We start from the raw sequence: 20843 nt of genomic DNA, 5'->3' as shown, positions 1-20843 counted from the left end.
ATACCACCCTGACAATGATCTCTACTTAGGCCACAAGGGTGTGATAGAGGGCCATAATCAATCATCTAATGGAGGGTATGAGTCAGTGTTTCCCAATCCTGGTCGTGTGACCCTATGGGGTGGATATTTCTGCTTTTGCCCTAGAACTAACACATTTTATTAACTTGGTTCAACTCATCATCAAGCCTGATTATTTCAACCAGGTGTGTTGGTGACAGGGAAAAAAATTATCATTTTGGGTTCCCAGGAAAATAAAGTGTAATTTGGGAAACAATTATGTATTTTTTTTAAACTAGGCAAGTCAATTCAGAACAAATACTTAACTGCCTTGTTCAGGGGCAGAACAACAGATTGTTCCCTTGTCAGGATTCAATGTAGCAACCTTCCGCTTACTAGTCCAACGCTCTAAACACTACCTGCCACCCCATGTATGTGCTTAAAGGGTATTCAGACATGTTTGGCTTGACAAGCACACACACATAACTTGGACCAGGCTAATAGAAATGACTGGAATACATGTCCATGCAATATTGTATGTCTCAAACAAGATGAAAAGACCCCATGCTGGTAGAGGAATCAATTTTCTATGATCTTAGTTCATTAGTGTCCGACACCCAAACCATACAACCATTCATCTGTCAACATAAAACAACGTGAAAGCATTCCAAGCCAGAAATCACAGCCGTGGGTTTATCCTATGGGGAGAAAGTCTCAGATAATGAACTCTGTATTAGGAATATAGCCAATATAGTGATATAAACATCTTCCCTCTCAAATGAATGTCTTGAACCATACATCAATCCAAGTGTAGAATCTATTTTTTTTATAGAATCCTGGATAGTCCTAGCCTAATTAAAAAACATATACATTTTAACAAAAGATTTAAAATAAAAAAGGAAAGACTGATATTTGGAAAGGTGTAAATAAAGTTCATGATGCTAAAAACAGCTGCTGTGCAAAGATTTCATCAGTCAGCTTGGTCTCATATAATGGACGTAACATAGTAATCGAAGATCAGAGTAACTCAATTTGTATGATATGTTACATTTGGAATAGTGAAGTATATAACACGAATGTCTAGCACCCCGAAGGTTGCGTGTTCGAATCTCATCATGGATTTTGCACTTTAGGTAATTAGCAACTTACTAATGAACTACTTGCTACTTTACAACTACTTAGCACTACTTAGCTAACCCTTCCTCTAACCATAACACTTCAACCTAATGCCTAACCTTAACCCTAACCTTAACCACCTAGCTAACGTTAGCAACAACAAATTGGAATTCGTAACATATCATACGCATTGCAAATTCACAACATATTGTACGAATTGCAATTCTTAACATGTCATTCGAATTGTAATTCATAACATATCATACGAAATTGATAGATATCCACAAATGTATAAATACCATACCAAATGTTACATATCATTCTTATTTGAACATCCATGATTGTCCTTTACTATGTTACGTCTAACCCTGAGTCCAGGTTGCATCAGTCCTATTGCCTTAGCTTGTGCAACAGGTGAGTACTGTATGTATGGCTTTATGGTGGATCAGTAGCTATTGGTGAGAGACCTGCTCAGAAGCATAGTGACGTTGTCGCGCTATTGTGATATATAAATACCAGCGCAGCAGCCAGCCTCCCTCTCCAAAAGGACTAGCCGAAAAGCTCCAGATGAATTAACTGCATTCCCACCTTCAAATGAATTCTGCACCCTGCAGAGCTGGAGCTTGCTGTTTTACTTTGCTAACAGTAAACTACACATTCATCACAATCAAACAAGATACTTTGATTTGATAAGAAAATGTATCTTAGTTTACATAACAATAATGATTAGATTGTGGGCGTTTTGAGATCAGCAAAGATGCAAAAACGGATTATTGAGTGTGTGCTGCTCCCGCTTGGAATTGAGACGAGGACTTGTTGACTTGATCGTTGTGTAACATAGTCAACTTCTTCAAAACATTTCGTTGCTTTGATACAAGTCTTTAACAGCACCACGCCGATAAAGGCGTGCGTCTGAAGTGGAAAAGATATGGAAATGCGCACTGCGGAATGGCTAAACTCGGACGTGCCATGGACAGTGTATGAAACGCTCAGGTAAGTTTTTCAATAGAAATGAATAAAGCGAGCAAATATGTTAGTTTTCCATGGGAATTATTAAAACAAGATTAAAGTTACATTGTTTAATATGTCCCTAAGCAATGTAATATTAGGTTTGAAGGATTGGTGTGCTTGGTGAAAACAAGACTACTCTAACACTTACAGAGGAGCTACTGTACACCTGGATGGCGCGTACCCAAACTGTGAACAGGACGTTAGTGCAGTAATTTTACACGCTACACCAGAGAGGGAAACAGATGCGTGGGTGGAAGCAGAATCAGTAGTACTAGATCTCTTCTGCAAGGAATCTCTTGATTTGGGGTCCAATGTGTGTATATGACGAAAACCATATTTCTCATTACATCAAAAATAAGTTGAGTAAAAATTCTACAACCTTCTGCAGTCAATTCATTAACCTCATTCATTAATCAACAATTGAACAGTTGCTGGCTAGCTGCAGTGGTGGCCTGCCCATTTGGGCGTTAGAGGCAGAACCCTCATTGGTCAAATTGTAAAAAAATAAAATAATATATATATATATATATTATATAATTCTTGATTATGTTTTAAATGTTTCATAAAAGTGTGGCAAATGTGTACATTTTCCTGTTTAAAAATATACTGTTCAAAACAAGTGGTGCAGTCACTTACTACTCTGCCCCTCATTGACTCAGCAGCAGCTCCGTGGGCACATAGGCCGTGCGAACATTGCTTGGATTGTTTTGCCACCTATTTGATATGAGGGAGAACTGCCCCAATGAAATCACACAATTTTATAGCACTAAATAAATGGTCCACCCTGGAGCGCTCAAATGTTCACTCAGTCAGAACCTCCGGGTCTGCTCTAGTCTTCCTCCCAATGAGTCTCTCGTACCAGACAGCTTACTTCTGCTTGAGACTAGATCTGCTCTATCAGGTACAGATGATGCTAAAGCAAAAAGCTAATTGTATTTAACTTGTAAATAATCACAACAGTCATGGAAGCCTGGGGCCTGATCAACCGTACATCTACATCCAACAAGAGTGGAAGGACAGAGGGATACACTAGCTAGAACCTTCTCATCGCAGATCTGGTTGGGCAAAAAAGCATGACTGTGGCTGGTCAATTGTATTGTTTTCCCCATGGTGTTTATCAGGCGACATGTTGTGTTGACTTACACAGCGTAAATCTGTGTTTATCACAAAGCATGATCAAATTAATTAGCTTGTTATAGTAACTTTGAGAAACATTGTGAAATAGTTTGGTAGTGTCATGACACAAGGCGAGACACAGGAGGCAGATGGTTGGAGTCTTACAATGTTTATTAATCTAAAAGGAGTAGGCAAGACAATGGTCATGGACAGGCAAAAGGTCAAAACCAGATCAGAGTCCAGGAGGTACAGAGTGGCAGACAGGCTTGTGGTCAAAGTCCAGGAACAGGCAAGGGTCAAAAACAGGAGGACTAGAAAAAGGAGAAATGCAAAAAGCAGGAGAACAGGAAAACCGCTGGTTGACTTGGAAACATTCAAGACGAACTGGCACAGAGACACAGGAAACACAGGGATAAATACAGTGGGGAAAATCAGCGGCACCTGGAAGGGGTGGAGACAATCACAAGGACAGGTGAAACAGATCAGGACATGACAGGTAGATATTTGGGTCAATTGAACCCTTTATCTACCTTTGATAAGCAGATAGCTAGCTATAGCTAGCTGGTAGCTTGTTAGCTAGTTAGCTCCCATGCCAATTTCAAGTCTTTCTAAACTAATATCTGACTAACTCGGAAATAGGAAGTTATTTCAGAATGAAAGTTAACTTGCTAGCACATCATGCTTTGTGACATTATGTTAGCCATCCCCAGTTAGATAATGTGTTTTCACTTATAGCATCTGCATGCTTGTTGCATTCTCCCTGGGGCACTTGTTCATTTGTGAGCTGGCTGCTCATTCTAAATAGAACACCACCCCTGGGTTTCAACCAATCACAGCCGCCACTGGCTAGCTGTCTGTACATTGTAGGCCAGAACAAATGCACATCAATTGATTTTGTTGACAAAACATACCTGGTTCTCCGAGGATGGTTGCTACAGCATTCCATGCTTTTTCTTTGGACAAAGCGTCCTTGTATTTGGGGTTGCTGGGTTCGTACAGCAAAGGGTGCTTCTCAACTTCGATGATCAAACGGGTGGCACCCATTTTGCCAACTTTGTCCTGTCAAATCAGAATAACTTCTAAGGAGGGTTGGGGGAGGGTCTACTCTACAGCATCCTCTGCCTCAAAAGATAGAGGTAGACCATCAGCTCTGCAACTGCCTTTCGGTTCATCAGCTGGTTTGAATGTTTAAATGTTTCTAATAAACCTATTGCTACTATACATATAACCTACCTCCAGTTATGAACTAGGAAGACAACAATCAATCAAATGTATTTATAAAGCCCTTCTTACATCAGCTGATGTCACAAAGTGCTGTACAGAAACCGAGCTTAAAACCCCAAACAGCAAGCAATGCAGGTGTAGAAGCACCTAAAACTACAGTTTTATTTTTCATACAGGTAGCCTTCTACTATTGTCACGTCCGTCATATAGAGGAGACCAAGGCACAGCATGATGGGAATACATTCTTCTTTAAATGAAGGAAGAACACTTAACAAACTATACAAAACGAACATGACGCTATGCACAACAAATGTCGACACAGGCAACTATACATAGACATGTCGACACAGGCAACTATACATAGACATGTCGACACAGGCAACTATACATAGACATAACGACACAGGCAACTATCCAAGGAATATGGCTACCTAAATATGGTCCCCAATCAGAGACAACGATAAACAGCTGCCTCTGATTGAGAACCAATCTAGGCCACCATAGACATATACAGACCAGAAAACCCCATAAACATACAAAAACCCAGAGACAATACAAAAACTACACAAACCACCCTTGTCACACCCTGACCTAACCAAATAATATAGAAAACAAAGAGAACTAAGGTCAGTGCGTGACAACTATTGTGTTGATGTAACCTACTACTATTATTCATGTTTCTATTACATTTTCACTATGAAGCTGAGTGAATATGCTTTTTACATGTCAAAAAAAGGTTTAGGCACTTTGTATGGTGTTTATGCATGTGGAGCCGAGAAAAATAGACTCCAAACCTAATTTTAGGTTGCTGCTACAGCAGCTGCACAACACCTAGGCTTTATGCACGTGCTGATACAGTAAGTAACATTGACTACAGAATGACTCTTATCAACTCCGTATCAAGCAAGTCTCACGGAAATCCACGCGTGGCCTAGCTAGGCCGTTACATACTCTTATTATTATTAGTGTGCTTGCTGAAGGCAAGACCACTCTAGATCTCTTACGTAATAATATGAATCATATTTTGGGTGGCATAAATGAACGTGGGCTTGAATGAGAACAATTGTAATACATTTGTAGGTATTCAACCTACTCCTAAGCTAATTAAGCTACAAGAACTACTTTAAAATGTTCAGGCTATCCTAACTACACAATTCTATAAAACCTTTCTAAACTACATAAATAAATGTATTTGCATAAATTTGCATAACACTTAATGGATTCAATGCCAGCCATAAGAACAAAGTGGTGGACATTTTAAAAGCTACCGCTCTTTAACCATTTCAGCTACAAACATTAAAACAACTTTAAAAATGTCAAAATTTTATCAATTACAACTATTGACATTTGCATAAATTACCCATCTAAAATAGCAGTAACTCTTGATCCGCTCAAGCTAGAAACACCAAACCAACTTTTACATATTTAGGCAATCAATAAATCAATCAATCAATCTTTCAATCTAGCTACTTTTTCAACTGTAACCAGTCACTACGATTACTACTGCAGTCACTAGCACTACCATAAATACTTCCAGACAAGCTAGCAAGCACCCACATATTCTTTAGGAAATGTACTTTTCTAGTATCAAATCAAATCAAATTTATTTGTCATATACACATGGTTAGCAGATGTTAATGCGAGTGTAGCGAAATGCTTGTGCTTCTAGTTCCGACAATGCAGTAATAACCAACAAGTAATCTAACTAACAATTCCTAAACTACTGTCTTATACACAGTGTAAGGGGATAAAGAATATGTACATAAGGATATATGAATGAGTGATGGTACAGAGCATCATAGGCAAGATACAGTAGATGGTATCGAGTACAGTATATACATATGAGATGAGTATGTAAACAAAGTGGCATAGTTAAAGTGGCTAGTGATACATGTATTACATAAGGATGCAGTCGATGATATAGAGTACAGTATATACGTATGCATATGAGATGAATAATGTAGGGTAAGTAACATTATATAAGGTAGCATTGTTTAAAGTGGCTAGTGATATATTTACATCATTTCCCATTCAATTCCCATTATTAAAGTGGCTGGAGTTGAGTCAGTGTGTTGGCAGCAGCCACTCAATGTTAGTGGTGGCTGTTTAACAGTCTGATGGCCTTGAGATAGAAGCTGTTTTTCAGTCTCTCGGTCCCAGCTTTGATGCACCTGTACTGACCTCGCCTTCTGGATGATAGCGGGGTGAACAGGCAGTGGCTCGGGTGGTTGATGTCCTTGATGAGTAGTATGTATGTGTTATTCTTTTCACATGGCTGAACCAACTTTATATGTATAATACAATTGTAAAACGTGAACAATTCAAAGCATTAACATTTTTTGCCTGCAGGCTTTTGCATTGATATGCAGCATTGCCTGTGTCTAGTTTTTTTATTAGTTCAATGACTGACTGTGAAACTATCTGACTTGACGTTAGGTATTTGCCCAGCGTCACTTACCATAGCATTTTACTGTGACTGAAGTCACCCGGAGATGAGCTGATTTATTGCCAGGACATCCATGTCCTTAAAGATAAGAATGTTCCAATGTGGTTAGCTAAAAATGTCATAAGATACTTCACAAGGCCATCATCCAGAGTTTCAAATGAACAGATATGCCACTTTTCCAGTTCGTTCTTGTTGCAGGGCGCGTTGACAGGAATTAGAATTTGACTATAGAAAACCATGCCTTTGTTATGTGTGACATGACAATTGGAGAGAAAGAAGATTACACAGGCAGCCAAATTCTGATCTTTTGCCCAATTATTGTCAAAAGAGCTGATCTGATTGGTCAAAAGACCAATAAGCAGCTAAATATCCGAATTGGGCTGCCTGTGTAAATGCAGCCAAAGAAGAGGTGTGGAAAGAATGTCACCATGCAGGTTTGCAGATAGTTACCACGTTTCCATCCAACCATTTTTCTGTGTAAAAGGTAAGTGGTATGTAGGAGGGCATTTTCATCGCCATGTGGATTTCCACAAGTGATCACATAACCTTTCACATGTGAAATCATGTGGTTTTGGAACACTTCATAAGTGATGATATTTCACATTAACCTTCACATGTGAATTAAAATGTTCACATAATGCACTGCAAGCAAAAATGTGTCATTAGGATGTCCCTGGAACATCCTGAAATAGCCACAGTGTTTTCAACTTACAAATGTGACGTATATGATTACATTGTGTATGTATATTTATACAGTCATTATTAGTCAACATGTTCTCACCTGGGATTTGAACTCAGAACTTCTTACTTCCCGGTATTCTGATTCTCCTGCTATGCCACCATGGCTGTATGAACTGAGTTCACCTGTACACTGAGTTCACTTCCGACACTTTGGACTTCAAAGTAAATCTCAGCCTTGTATGAAGAAAAACTATTTGATTTATCATAGTGATTCAGGAGTAACGTTTAAACATAATAACATTAGACAACCATACAAAAAATATCTAATTGCTGAAATAAGTAAATAGAATCAATGATAAGAGAATAGTCAGATTAACTGATAACTAAAATAGCAGTGCAGATGGCACTCTTTTGCTAAGTGCAGAGATGTTTTATAGCTACTGAATCTGATGGGGCTTCTGAGAAGGTTACAGACTTTGTGGTGCAGCAGAAACATCAGCATACCCAGGTGGGGTCATATTGAAAAGTCACTACTACGTGATCTGCCGAATGTAATCATATTGTCAATGATACAAGATTTGTACACCATTTTAGCTGAACAGCATACCACTAATTTAAAACCTCCATTTCATTACTTCTCTTACAACAACAAAAAAATCACATGAAGAGAATAACATGTTTTCACTCATTTCAATTTTCACGTGAAAATTAAATGAGCATTTCACATGTGGAATTGCATTTTCACATGTCAAAAACTGTCACTTGAAAATCTAACTTGCACTTTAACGGGAAAAACTTTTAAAAGTTGTCACAGTTTTATGGTATGAAATTTTACATCCCCATGTTGTCACATTTATTTCACATGAGATCATGTTTTCAAATGTGTAGTTTCATGTTGTCACATGTTTCTTTTACATGTTATCACATGCTATCACATTAACTTCACATAAGATCACATATGAAATTGATATGGTTTTTCCTGTAAGGGTACTGCAGTCACTATCACTACTATTGTAACGGTTTTCATGCGGTGAAAGAGAGTCGGACCAAAATGCAGCGTGTAGATTGCAATCCATGTTTAATGAACAAACGTAAACACGAATAAATACAAATACTACAAAAACAAAGAACGTAATGAACGTAACGAAAACCGAAACAGCCTATACTTGTGTAAACTAACACAGAGACAGGAACAAGGACACTAAGGACAATCACCCACAAAACACACAAAGAATATGGCTGCCTAAATATGGATCCCAATCAGAGACAACGATAATCACCTGACTCTGATTGAGAACCGCCTCAGGCAGCCATAGACTAACTCTAGACATCCCACAAAACCCCAAGACAAAAACACACCACAATAACCCATGTCACAGCCTGGCCTGACCGAATAAATGAAGAATAAACATAATATATTTCGACCAGGGCGTGACAGAACCCCCCCCCTAAGGTGCGGACTCCCGGACGCACATCAAAACAATAGGGAGGGTCCGGGTGGGCGTCTGTCCATGGTGGCGGCTCCGGCTCCGGCGCGGGACGTGGAACCCACTCTATAAATGTCTTAGTCCCTCCTCCTCGCGTCCTAGGATAGTCCACCTTCGCCGCCGACCATGGCCTAGTAGTCCTCACCCAGAACCCCACTGGACTGAGGGTCAGCTCGGGACTGAGGGGCAGCTCGGGACAGAGGGGCAGCTCGGGACAGAGGGGCAGCTCGGGACAGAGGGGCAGCTCGGGACAGAGGGGCAGCTCGGGACAGGGGCAGCTCAGCACTGAGGGGCAGCTCAGCACTGAGGGAAGCTCGGGACTGAGAGGAAGCCCAGCACTGAGAGGAAGCCCAGCACTGAGAGGAAGCTCAGCAATGAGAGGAAGCTCAGCACTGAGAGGAAGCTCAGGCAGGTAGTTCCGGCAGATCCTGGCTGATAGACAGATCTGGAAGAGTCTGGCAGACTGGCGGATCTGGAAGAGTCTGGCTGACTGGCGGATCTGGAAGAGTCTGGCTGACTGGCGGATCCGGCAGATCCTGGCTGACTGGCGGATCCGGCAGATCCTGGCTGACTGGCGGTTCCGGCAGATCCTGGCTGACTGGCGGTTCCGGCAGATCCTGGCTGACTGGCGGTTCCGGCAGATCCTGGCTGACTGGCGGTTCCGGCAGATCCTGGCTGACTGGCGGTTCTGGGCAGACTGGCGGCGCTGGGCAGACTGGCGGCGCTGGGCAGACTGGCGGCGCTGGGCAGACTGGTGGCACTGGCGGCGCTGGGCAGACTGGCGGCACTGGCGGCGCTGGGCAGACTGGCGGCACTGGCAGCGCTGGGCAGACTGGCGGCGCTGGGCAGACTGGCGGCACTGGCGGCACTGGCGGCGCTGGGCAGACTGGCGGCTCCTTGCAGACTGGCAGCTCTGGTTGCTTCATGCAGACTGGCCGCTCTGGCTGCTCCATATAGACTGGCAGCTCTGGTTGCTTCATGCAGACTGACAGCTCTGGCTGCTCCATGCAGGCTGGCAGCTCTGGCTGCTCCATGCACGCTGGCAGCTCTGGCTGCTCCATGCAGGCTGGCAGCTCTGGCTGCGCTGAACAGGCAGGAGACTCCAGCAGCGCAGGAGAGGAGGAAGGCTCTGGCTGCGCTGAACAGGCGAGGCGCACAGTAGGTCTGATGCGTGGTGCTGGCACTGGTGGTACTGGGCCGAGGACACGCACAGGAAGCCTGGTGCGGGGAGCTGCCACCGGAGGGCTGGGGTGTGGAGGTGGTACTGGGTAGACCGGACCGTGCAGGCGCACTGGAGCTCTTGAGCACCGAGCCTGCCCAACCTTACCTGGCTCGATGCCCACTCTAGCCCGGCCGATACGAGGAGCTGGAATATACCGCACCGAGCTATGCACCCACACTGGGGAAACCGTGCACACCACTGCATAACACGGTGCCTGCCCGGTCTCTCTAGCCCCCCGGTAAGCACAGGGAGTTTGCACAGGTCTCCTACCTGGCGTAGCCCTACTCCCTGTGAGGCCCCCCCCAAGACATTTTTGGGGCTGACTCTCGGGCTTCCTAGCCAACCGTGTTCCCTCATATCACCGGCTCCTCTCTCCGGCTGCCTCTGCTCTCCTCGCTGCCTCCAACTGTTCCCATGGAAGGCGATCCCTTCCCGCTAGGATCTCCTCCCATGTGTAGCAACCCTTGCCATCCAATATATCGTCCCATGTCCAATCCTCATTGCACCGCTGTTGCTGCCTTTCCTGTTTCTCCTGTGGCTCCTGCCTGTTGACACGCTGCTTGGTCCGTTTGTGGTGGGTGATTCTGTAACGGTTTTCATGCGTTGAAAGAGAGTCGGACCAAAATGCAGCGTGTAGATTGCGATCCATGTTTAATGAACAAACGTAAACACGAATAAATACAAATACTACAAAAACAAAGAACGTAATGAACGTAACGAAAACCGAAACAGCCTATACTTGTGTAAACTAACACAGAGACAGGAACAAGGACACTAAGGACAATCACCCACGAAACACACAAAGAATATGGCTGCCTAAATATGGTTCCCAATCAGAGACAACGATAATCACCTGACTCTGATTGAGAACCGCCTCAGGCAGCCATAGACTAACGCTAGACATCCCACAAAACCCCAAGACAAAAACACACCACAATAACCCATGTCACACCCTGGCCTGACCGAATAAATGAAGAATAAACATAATATATTTCGACCAGGGCGTGACAACAATAACGTTTTTCAAAACTATAAATACTTTAAGACAAGCTATCAAGCACACAAATGTTCTTTAGGAAATGTACTTTTGTAGTTTATCTATTTCTTCCACTCACTCTAGCACTTAAACCGCTTACACATTCAACACTAAACAACAGCCCACAACAGCCAACTTCGATTGCTTGAGATTTTTCCCCTTCTATTTATACCTTTTCTACTACAACATTTCTTAAGTGCATTTCACCAAATTCATTTCAATGGTAATACAAGTGCCTGTAACACTTTATTTTAAGGGTCCATAATGAACCATTTATAAGGCATTTAAAATACATTTGCTTACCATTTATTAATCATTACTCCCACATTTGTGAACGTTAGTAAGCTAATTGTTCACACGTTTATATATTTCCTTTAACATCCTGTGTTGTGTGCTTATTCTTTTACGAGGTACTACAGAATGTCTACCAATGGCATGCCCATCTGTTTTACACTGGTCACTCCTAACATTTATGGAAGATTTATATTCATAGCACTCACTTTAGATGAAAGAATGCAAAAATACTTCACTTGATTAGTAAATGGTTTATTCATGTGGGAGTAATGCTTTATAAATGGTGAACAAACAATTTATAAATGGCTAATAAATGGTTTATTACAGACCCTTAAAATACCATTTGAATGGTCAAAACTTAACGCTACTCCTCTTGAACCGTTTAAGCTATCAAAACCAAACAAATGTTGAAATATGCAGACTGAAACAATATAATAATTGCGCACAGCTTTTTGATACTATTTATACTTTTCGAACCAGAAACATTTTAAATGTGCATTACAATGGTAACATTAAGAAGCCAGCATACATCCAAATGAGGAAACAATATATTACCCTCAGAAATACTTGTAATAGGCCTTTGATTATTGATTATATATATATTTTAAAGTAAGGGCAGATTGCATCATCTGTGGATCTATTGAGGGGGTATGCACATTGGAGTGGGTCTAGCGTTTCCGGATGGATGAAGGAGTTGATATGAGCCATCACTGGCCTTTCAAAGCGCTAGTCATTTAGGCAGGTTACCTACGCTTTCTTGGGCACAGGGACTTTGGTGGTTTTGTCTGAAATGGCAAAATGTATCAACTTGACTAATCCACATTTTGTATTTTGCCCTCAAAAACATATTTTTTAAAAGATCAAATGTTTTGTGGATTTTCTATGTAACTTTCTTTTAATAATATTTTGTTGTCCTTTATGGCTTAACTTGGAGACATAACCAGGGTTTAAATTGGACCCAATCCGCCAGGTAACACTCCAAATGAATGGCTCAGAAATAAGAACTCATCATTTTTAACACACTTTAATTATTATACTCAGATAGGCTAAGTTGCCTTTTTACAGAATGGCATTACAGAATTTGCACTTCCATATGTGGAAACATTGCTACTGCAGCATGCTAACAACACCTTTTCACATGTGAGGTGAATAACACTATTTCATCATCACACGTGAAAGGGGGTTGTCAAGTTTTAGTACATGTGAAAATGCAAATGTGATTTTTACACGGTTGTTTTTTTACGTGTCTTGGTGTGGGCTCTGGAGTGGAACAGTGGTCTAATGCACTGCATCACAGTGTTATAAATGTCATTACAGACCCTGGTTCGATTCGATCACATCCGGCTGTGATTGGAAGTCCGATAGGATGGCACACAATTTGATTTTCAAATGTTGAACTGCATGTTCAACTGCAACTCACAAGGAAAGTTGGTGTTAACACGTGAACTCCACATTTTATACATGTGAAAATATGGTTTCACGTGAAATTTAAGCTCAATATTTGAAAATGCGATTTTCACATGTGAAACTGCACATTTTACGTCCTTTTTTGTAAAGGGAGTATGCAACAGAAACATATAAGAATCCCACTGTTGAATAGTTGAACTATTCAATTGTTCAGCCTATAATATACTCCTCTCGAAGGCGTATTCAAATTGCGAGTGCTGCACAGGGAGAGAAATATGTATGCCCTGTCACTCACTGTACAACATTCTTAATGCAGTCGCAGGAAAACACACCTTTCAAAGCAGTTTTGATGGTCACTGTTAAAAGAGGAGGATCACTTGTCTTTCTACTGTTACTACAGTGGTAGGATCTTCATTTCACCTGTATTGTCGCAGCAAAATGATCCTGCAGCAACAGGGGTTGAACATTTAGTCCAATGGCTGAGTGCCAATGGAATGTTCTTTTTTGGCGGGGGGCATTCAAGTCATTAATGTGTTGCTAACTAGCAACAAGATGTTTATACTTTAGAGGTTTGTGATCTAGCTAATGATTAGCCTAATGTTTATACTTTAGAGGTTGTGATCTAGCTAATGATTAGCCTAATGTTTATACTTTAGAGGTTGTGATCTAGCTAATGATTAGCCTAATGTTTATACTTTAGAGGTTGTGATCTAGCTAATGATTAGCCTAATGTTTATACTTTAGAGGTTTGTGATCTAGCTAATGATTAGCCTAATGTTTATACTTTAGAGGTTGTGATCTAGCTAATGATTAGCCTAATGTTTATACTTTAGAGGTTGTGATCTAGCTAATGATTAGCCTAATGTTTATACTTTTTGAGGTTGTGATCTAGATTAGCTAATGATTAGCCTAATGTTTATATACTTTAGAGGTTGTGATCTAGCTAATGATTAGCCTAATGTTTATACTTTAGAGGTTGTGATCTAGCTAATGATTAGCCTAATGTTTATACTTTAGAGGTTGTGATCTAGCTAATGATTAGCCTAATGTTTATACTTTAGAGGTTGTGATCTAGCTAATGATTAGCCTAATGTTTATACTTTAGAGGTTGTGATCTAGCTAATGATTAGCCTAATGTTTATACTTTAGAGGTTTGTGATCTAGCTAATGATTAGCCTAATGTTTATACTTTAGAGGTTGTGATCTAGCTAATGATTAGCCTAATGTTTATACTTTAGAGGTTGTGATCTAGCTAATGATTAGCCTAATGTTTATACTTTAGAGGTTGTGATCTAGCTAATGATTAGCCTAATGTTTATACTTTAGAGGTTGTGATCTAGCTAATGATTAGCCTAATGTTTATACTTTAGAGGTTGTGATCTAGCTAATGATTAGCCTAATGTTTATACTTTAGAGGTTTGTGATCTAGCTAATGATTAGCCTAATGTTTATACTTTAGAGGTTGTGATCTAGCTAATGATTAGCCTAATGTTTATACTTTAGAGGTTGTGATCTAGCTAATGATTAGCCTAATGTTTATACTTTAGATACTTTAGAGGTTGTGATCTAGCTAATGATTAGCCTAATGTTTATACTTCAGAGGTTGTGATCTAGCTAATGATTAGCCTAATGTTTATACTTTAGAGGTTGTGATCTAGCTAATGATTAGCCTAATGTTTATACTTTAGAGGTTGTGATCTAGCTAATGATTAGCCAAATGGGGTAAATGCAGAGGGGTAACCCTCAGGCTGTTTATTTACAGAAACTATGTTGCATCATATGGGCTACATCAGGCGATAGTGATAACCCCTGCCTGATGGGGAAAGTATATTTTAAAGTCAGCATCATTTTATTTCCATTCATTTTTGAGCAGAGTGCCCTTTTAAAAAGTAACCAGAACTGACTTTCTCACAGTTACTGACTTTCTCCCCAAAGGTGTAGGTCCCCCGTGACCTGTAGTATGATGTGATAAGTGTTGCTGTCAGTATTGTTGTCAGGAGGTTTAGGCACCTCCTAAATCCCAATTTGACCTTACTTCTTTAACATCAAATGAATGAACGTAATTGCAGTATTCGGACCTCATAAACCACCATTTTTTGGTTTGTTGTTGAAATATATACATTTGAGTTATTTTGATGTTGGAAGGTAAACCATCTCTCTAAATTGTCTATCAAATATTAATGTGGTTCTATGTCTCAGTTTGGCAACCCTTTAAGCCCAATGTTACATTTTTGCAGCACTTACAAATCTAACTCTAGCTCTGGCTCAGAATGTTTGTTTCTGAAATGTATTTTTTTTAACATAATCACTACATCTTAGAAAAGATAGGAAAAAATATTTAATTTCATGTACTTGCATGGATGGCTTACAACATATGCTTGTTTGGTGGACTGGTGTAGTCTTAGACAAGTGGACAGGTTTCTGATGTTTCAGAGTCTACTGATGCCACAATAATCATACAGACACACAACACATACTGCTCAGAGATACATCTGGGTCTAAGGAGATGCACTAGGTAGTGTTTGTCATGATGTTTTAGTTTAGGATCTGTACACAATGCAATTTTTTGGAAGCATTGCATTTGTTCAACCATTGGTCTTACAGGGTTAAGCTATGAACCTCAATCCAATGTTGAAATGTGCAGACTGACTCAACTCAGATGGCTTGCATACGGCTTGTTGATACTATTTATACTTTTTGGATTTATAATGGACTGGACATAGTTGATCCTTTTGCTCTCTTAAAGTTTTTTTAAATTTATTGTTTCACTACAAACTACTTAGAAATGCGATGCATTTTGTCTACTTTGCAATATTTTTTAACTTAAAGCTAAACTGTAAACTAGGTGTTAAATACTTACTATGATGACTACTGAATTCACAATCATGTTTGGTACAGAGTTTTTTTTTTTACTCTTTACTTTGCATAAATGAACATGGGTTTGAATGAGAAGCACACGAATACAGTGGTAGCTATTCAAAACGGTCCTGCTCCTTGGCTACAAGACCAACTTTAAGATGCTTAGGCTGTCCTAACTTCAAGTTCTCTAAAACCTTTAGAAACTATAATGACATAATATAGTCTATAATGACAAAACACTAGGAAAACACTCACTTTCCATGAAATAGACTGACCAGATGAATCCAGGTGAAAGATATGATCCTTTATTGATGTCACTTGTTAAATCCACTTCAATCAGTGTAGATGAAGGGGAGTAGACGGGTTAAAGAAGGATTTTTAAGCCTTGAGTCAATTGACTCATGGATTGTGTATGTGTGTCATTCAGGGGGTGAATGGGCAAGACAAAAGATTCAAGTGCCTTTGAATGGGGTACGGTAGTAGGTGCCAGATGGGGGGGGGGGGGGGGTGCAACTCAATATTAGGATGTTTGGTATACTCTATGTATATAGATATAATGCTAATAAACTTGAACCATTTCAGCTACAAATACCACTTTAAGATTTTAAAAATGTTAAATTATACAGAGTGGCTACGCTAAAGATACTGAGATTTTTGCGCATGTGCAGGATCGAGTCCTTTCAGCTGTTGCCTTAGTGCTCACTCATTTCGTGACTCCCCTGCTGCTTGTTCAAACAAACTTAGTTCATTGTCTGTTGTAACAGTAATCAAAGCAAACATGAGAACGACACAACAGGCAGTCTAGCAATTTCATGTTCTTTTTTCAGGAGAGGAGTTGGCCTACATGCAGCTATTTAGGCAAGCTAGATGTACACAGCATATCAAAAAGCAAGCCACAGACAGGCAGTAAGTAGCAATTTGATGTGCAAGCAATATCCGTTACAACAGACAGATAGCCTTCATATATATATACACACACACACACACACACACACACACACACACACACACACACACACACACACACACACACACACACACACACACACACACACACACACACACACACACACACACACACACACACACACACACACACACACACACACACACACACACACACACACACACACACACACACACAGAGAGAGGACAAAACATTAGGAACACCTGCTCTTTCCATGACATAGACTGACCAGGTGAATCCAGGTGAAAGATATGGTCCATTATTGATGTCACTTGTTAAAGAAGGATTTTTAAGCCCTGAGACAATTGAGACATGGATTGTGTATGTGTGCCATTCAGATGTTTGTACCCTCAGTGTTTATATTTTTTGAATGATTGTTCAAGTCGCCAACAGGTTTTTATTTCAGCTGTTCAGAAATACGAGACAGAGACATAGGTGACATCATCATCTCGGTCAAAGTGGTCGAGGCTTCAGAAGAGGGTGACTAAAGCATCAAGTAAAGAGACAGACTTGAATGTGTGTATTAAATAACACATGCGCAGAACATGATTCTGATTATTCATTTTGGGAAAAAGTTTCCAGAACATGAATGTACTGTAAGCATTTTGTTGGATGGTGTATACCATGTGTATTCTGTAAATATGATTAAAAAAACCTGAAATTTTAAACTTGACCTGTACAAGCTAGAGACACCAAACCAACTTTCACATTTTCAGTCTATCCTATCCTATCAACCATAAATACTTCAAGACAAGCTAGAAAGCACACACATTGTCTTAGGAAGAGTCCTTTTCTATTTCTTTTAACTGCAATAATGAGTTTTTCACTACTGTGGGCTTATGCCAGTAATGGACATTTAGTAGCTTTTTCCAACATTTTAATCTTAATGTGGGAATGACTGTCACTGTGTAATATACTCTTATTAATCTGCATAAGAAATTAAAGTCAACCGACTGGCAGTTTATCTTCAATGTGTCCATTATTAATCTTTTATGGACAGACTACGTAAACATAAAAAAAACAAATTACGTGAGATTTTAGTTCTGGGTAAACCGAGATTGGTCCTTTATAGATCGCAAAGTGTAGTTTGAAGGGGCAATCTGCAGTTCAAAATATTACAAAGCAGTGACCCCGCCACTTTATTGGTAAACAGCTGAGGGGCGGGGCTTGAGTAATATAACCACTCACAAATTCATAGAAAAAGCTATGGATGCAAGGACTTACCATCCATGAGATTGAAATGATAGTTTTACCATGTTTTAAAGCTATAGTGGTTGTTTACATGGACTTTGTTTACAAACATTGACGTAAAACAAGCTTATATTTTGGCTTCTGATGGGTTCCTACAGTTGAACTAAGCTCATGAGGCTTTGATAAAGTATATTATTCAAGAATCAATGGCTATATATCAATCATTTAACGGTCCAAAAATGGATGTAGTAACTGCGGATTGCGTCTGTAAATGGCACAAACACAAGTTATTAAACAAAGTCATGTTATGTTGACTTTATTTTCTGTATAAATTTGAATATTATATAACCAATTTTTGGGCACTGGAAAGTGCAATTTTTCATGAGTGAAAATAGAAACTGTCATGATTTTGCGCTAATAGAGTCAGACAATTATGTCCTTACAATAGTTTTGATTTAGATTGACAGAAATGTCAAACCGATTTATGCAACTTCGCCTCCATGCCACATGCAATTGTTTATAGTCACAACACTAGGCTGTTGAATGGACGTCATTCCAATGTTTTGGACTGCGGTTCAATGAATCCCCACATCAGACCACTTATTGGCGCAACAGGTTTCAGGAGCTAGGGCTAGGGGTTTACTCAGAAACACTGATCCATCTTGAACAATGAAATGTCAACCCTTGACCTAGCCTTGACCAAGTCTTCAATCAGATACACCCAGCATTGTCCAGGACTTGCACGCCATTGACAGACCAGATTGTTACGTCCATTCTTGGACTTAGAATTCATAATATAAACCCATTGAAGAGTATAAGAGTTTAGTTCCACTGTCTTACCCCATCAGAACCAAACAGAACCCCATCAGAACCAAACAGAACCCCATCAGAACCAAACAGAACCCCATCAGAACCAAACAGAACCCCATCAGAACCCAAATATAACCATGTTTTACCCCTTTGTTTGTAAACAATGCAATTGTAAACAAACATTGTATAGCCTCAAAATAAGGTTAAAAGTATAATTTGGATATCTTGGATGGTCAGTCCTTGCATCCATAGCTCTGTCTATGAACTGGTTACAATTCTCCAACAGCTATTTACCAAGTCAGTGGCAGGGTGACCACTTTGGTTACATTTCTCCAACCCCATCCTTCAGCTATTTACCAAGTCAGTGGCAGGGTGACCACTTTGGTTACATTTCTCCAACCCCATCCTTCAGCTATTTACCAAGTCAGTGGCAGGTTGACTGCTTTGTAGTAAGGCATGAGGAATACGTGGAAGAAGTGCATGGATGTATGCCTGCCTGAGGTAGTCCATGCAAATGTGCTGTTTTTCTGATGAAGTACAGAGTGAACAATGTCAATATGGGCTCCCTGCACAGAGAATGTCCATGTGCTGTTATGGGTGAACAAAGTGGAGTGGTGAAGCAGTATAGTGGAAAAGGTGAAATATCACACTATTACATAACAAAAACATTGAAACATCACTCAACCTCTCATCCATAAGATGGTTTTCATAGACAAATGTCAGAATGACTAATGATGTTCAATTCTATTCTAATTTATTCTATATTCTTCTTCTATTCTGTTCTTTTCAAAATGTCCATTAGAATGTCTATTAGAATGTTTATTTTCCATCCTCAATAACTGACAGTTCTATTTTTATTTTCAGCCTTATGGGCCATTTCCTAATTCATCTCCCTGACCTCCAACCCCACCCCCACCTCCCCGCTATGAATCCCCAAGACTGCACCTCCATCCCTGGGGATTTCAACCTCTCCTCCTCCTCCAGGGGCTACTCCACGGTCCCCAACCTCTTCATGAATGAGTCCGGCGAGAGCGCTCCCTTCCAGGACAGCAGCACCGTTATCACCGCAGTAATCTCTATGACTGTATTCATGGTGGGCCTCCTGGGCAACACGCTGGCCATCTACGTGGTCCTGCGCTATGCCAAGATGAAGACTGTCACCAACATGTACCTTCTGAACTTAGCCCTGGCAGATGAATTGTACATCTTAGGACTTCCCTTCCTGACCACCCAGAACGTGCTCTCTTATTGGCCGTTCGGGGAGTTTCTGTGCCGCGTGGTCATGACGGTAGACTCCATCAACCAGTTCACCAGCACCTTCTGCCTGACCGTGATGAGCATTGACCGCTACCTGGCCGTGGTGCACCCCATTCGGAGCGTCAAGTGGCGGCAGCCGAAGGTGGCTAAGATCATAAACGGGCTGGTGTGGGTGGTGTCGTTCGTGGTGGTGCTGCCGGTCACCATCTACTCAGATGTTCAGGACCGCTTCAACTCGTGCAACATGAGCTGGCCCGATCCCCAGGAGCTGTGGTCAACGGTCTTCATCCTCTACACGGCCATCTTGGGCTTCTTCGGCCCCCTGCTGATCATCTGCCTCTGCTACCTGCTCATCATCATCAAGGTATAGTTGGGTTGTACTATAACCCACATCCTCTTTAGTATTAAGTTGTTCATTGTTTGTTCATTGTTTAAGGCCCCTTCCATTTGTTTGAGACCCCATTCCATTTGTTTGAGACCCCATTCCATTTGTTTGAGGATCCATTCCATTTGTTTGAGACCCCATTCCATTTGTTTGAGGATCCATTTGTTTGAGGCCCCATTCCATTTGTTTGAGAACCCCATTCCATTTGTTTGAGGATCCATTTGTTTGAGGCCCCATTCCATTTGTTTGAGGATCCATTTGTTTGAGGCCCCATTCCATTTGTTTGAGGATCCATTTGTTTGAGACCCCATTCCATTTGTTTGAGGATCCATTTGTT

At 40.7% G+C, this 20843-nt stretch overlaps 1 protein-coding gene across 4 annotated transcripts in view; it reads left to right on the top strand.

The window, feature by feature from the left end:
- Positions 1 to 1578: 1578 nt before the first annotated feature.
- The window catches only part of LOC135530035 (somatostatin receptor type 5-like), a 31817-nt gene continuing 12552 nt past the window's right edge, over positions 1579 to 20843 (top strand). For 3 of the 4 annotated variants that reach the window (XR_010453790.1, XM_064958429.1, XM_064958430.1), the window contains exons 1-2: positions 1579 to 2106; positions 19729 to 20485. Coding sequence is in view for 3 of the 4 variants with exons in the window: in XM_064958429.1 (XP_064814501.1) it covers positions 2042 to 2106; positions 19729 to 20485 (822 nt within the window). In the remaining variant the exon portion in view is untranslated. Of the gene's footprint in view, positions 2107 to 19400; positions 19501 to 19728; positions 20486 to 20843 lie in introns of all 4 variants that reach the window. The other variant, XM_064958431.1, reaches the window with a different exon arrangement.

This window comes from Oncorhynchus masou, unplaced genomic scaffold (assembly GCF_036934945.1).
Source record: "Oncorhynchus masou masou isolate Uvic2021 unplaced genomic scaffold, UVic_Omas_1.1 unplaced_scaffold_1239, whole genome shotgun sequence".
Taxonomy (NCBI): Eukaryota; Metazoa; Chordata; class Actinopteri; order Salmoniformes; family Salmonidae; genus Oncorhynchus; species Oncorhynchus masou.
The sequence above is the reverse complement of the archived record's forward strand: the minus strand, read 5'-3'. Positions and strand labels throughout refer to the sequence as shown.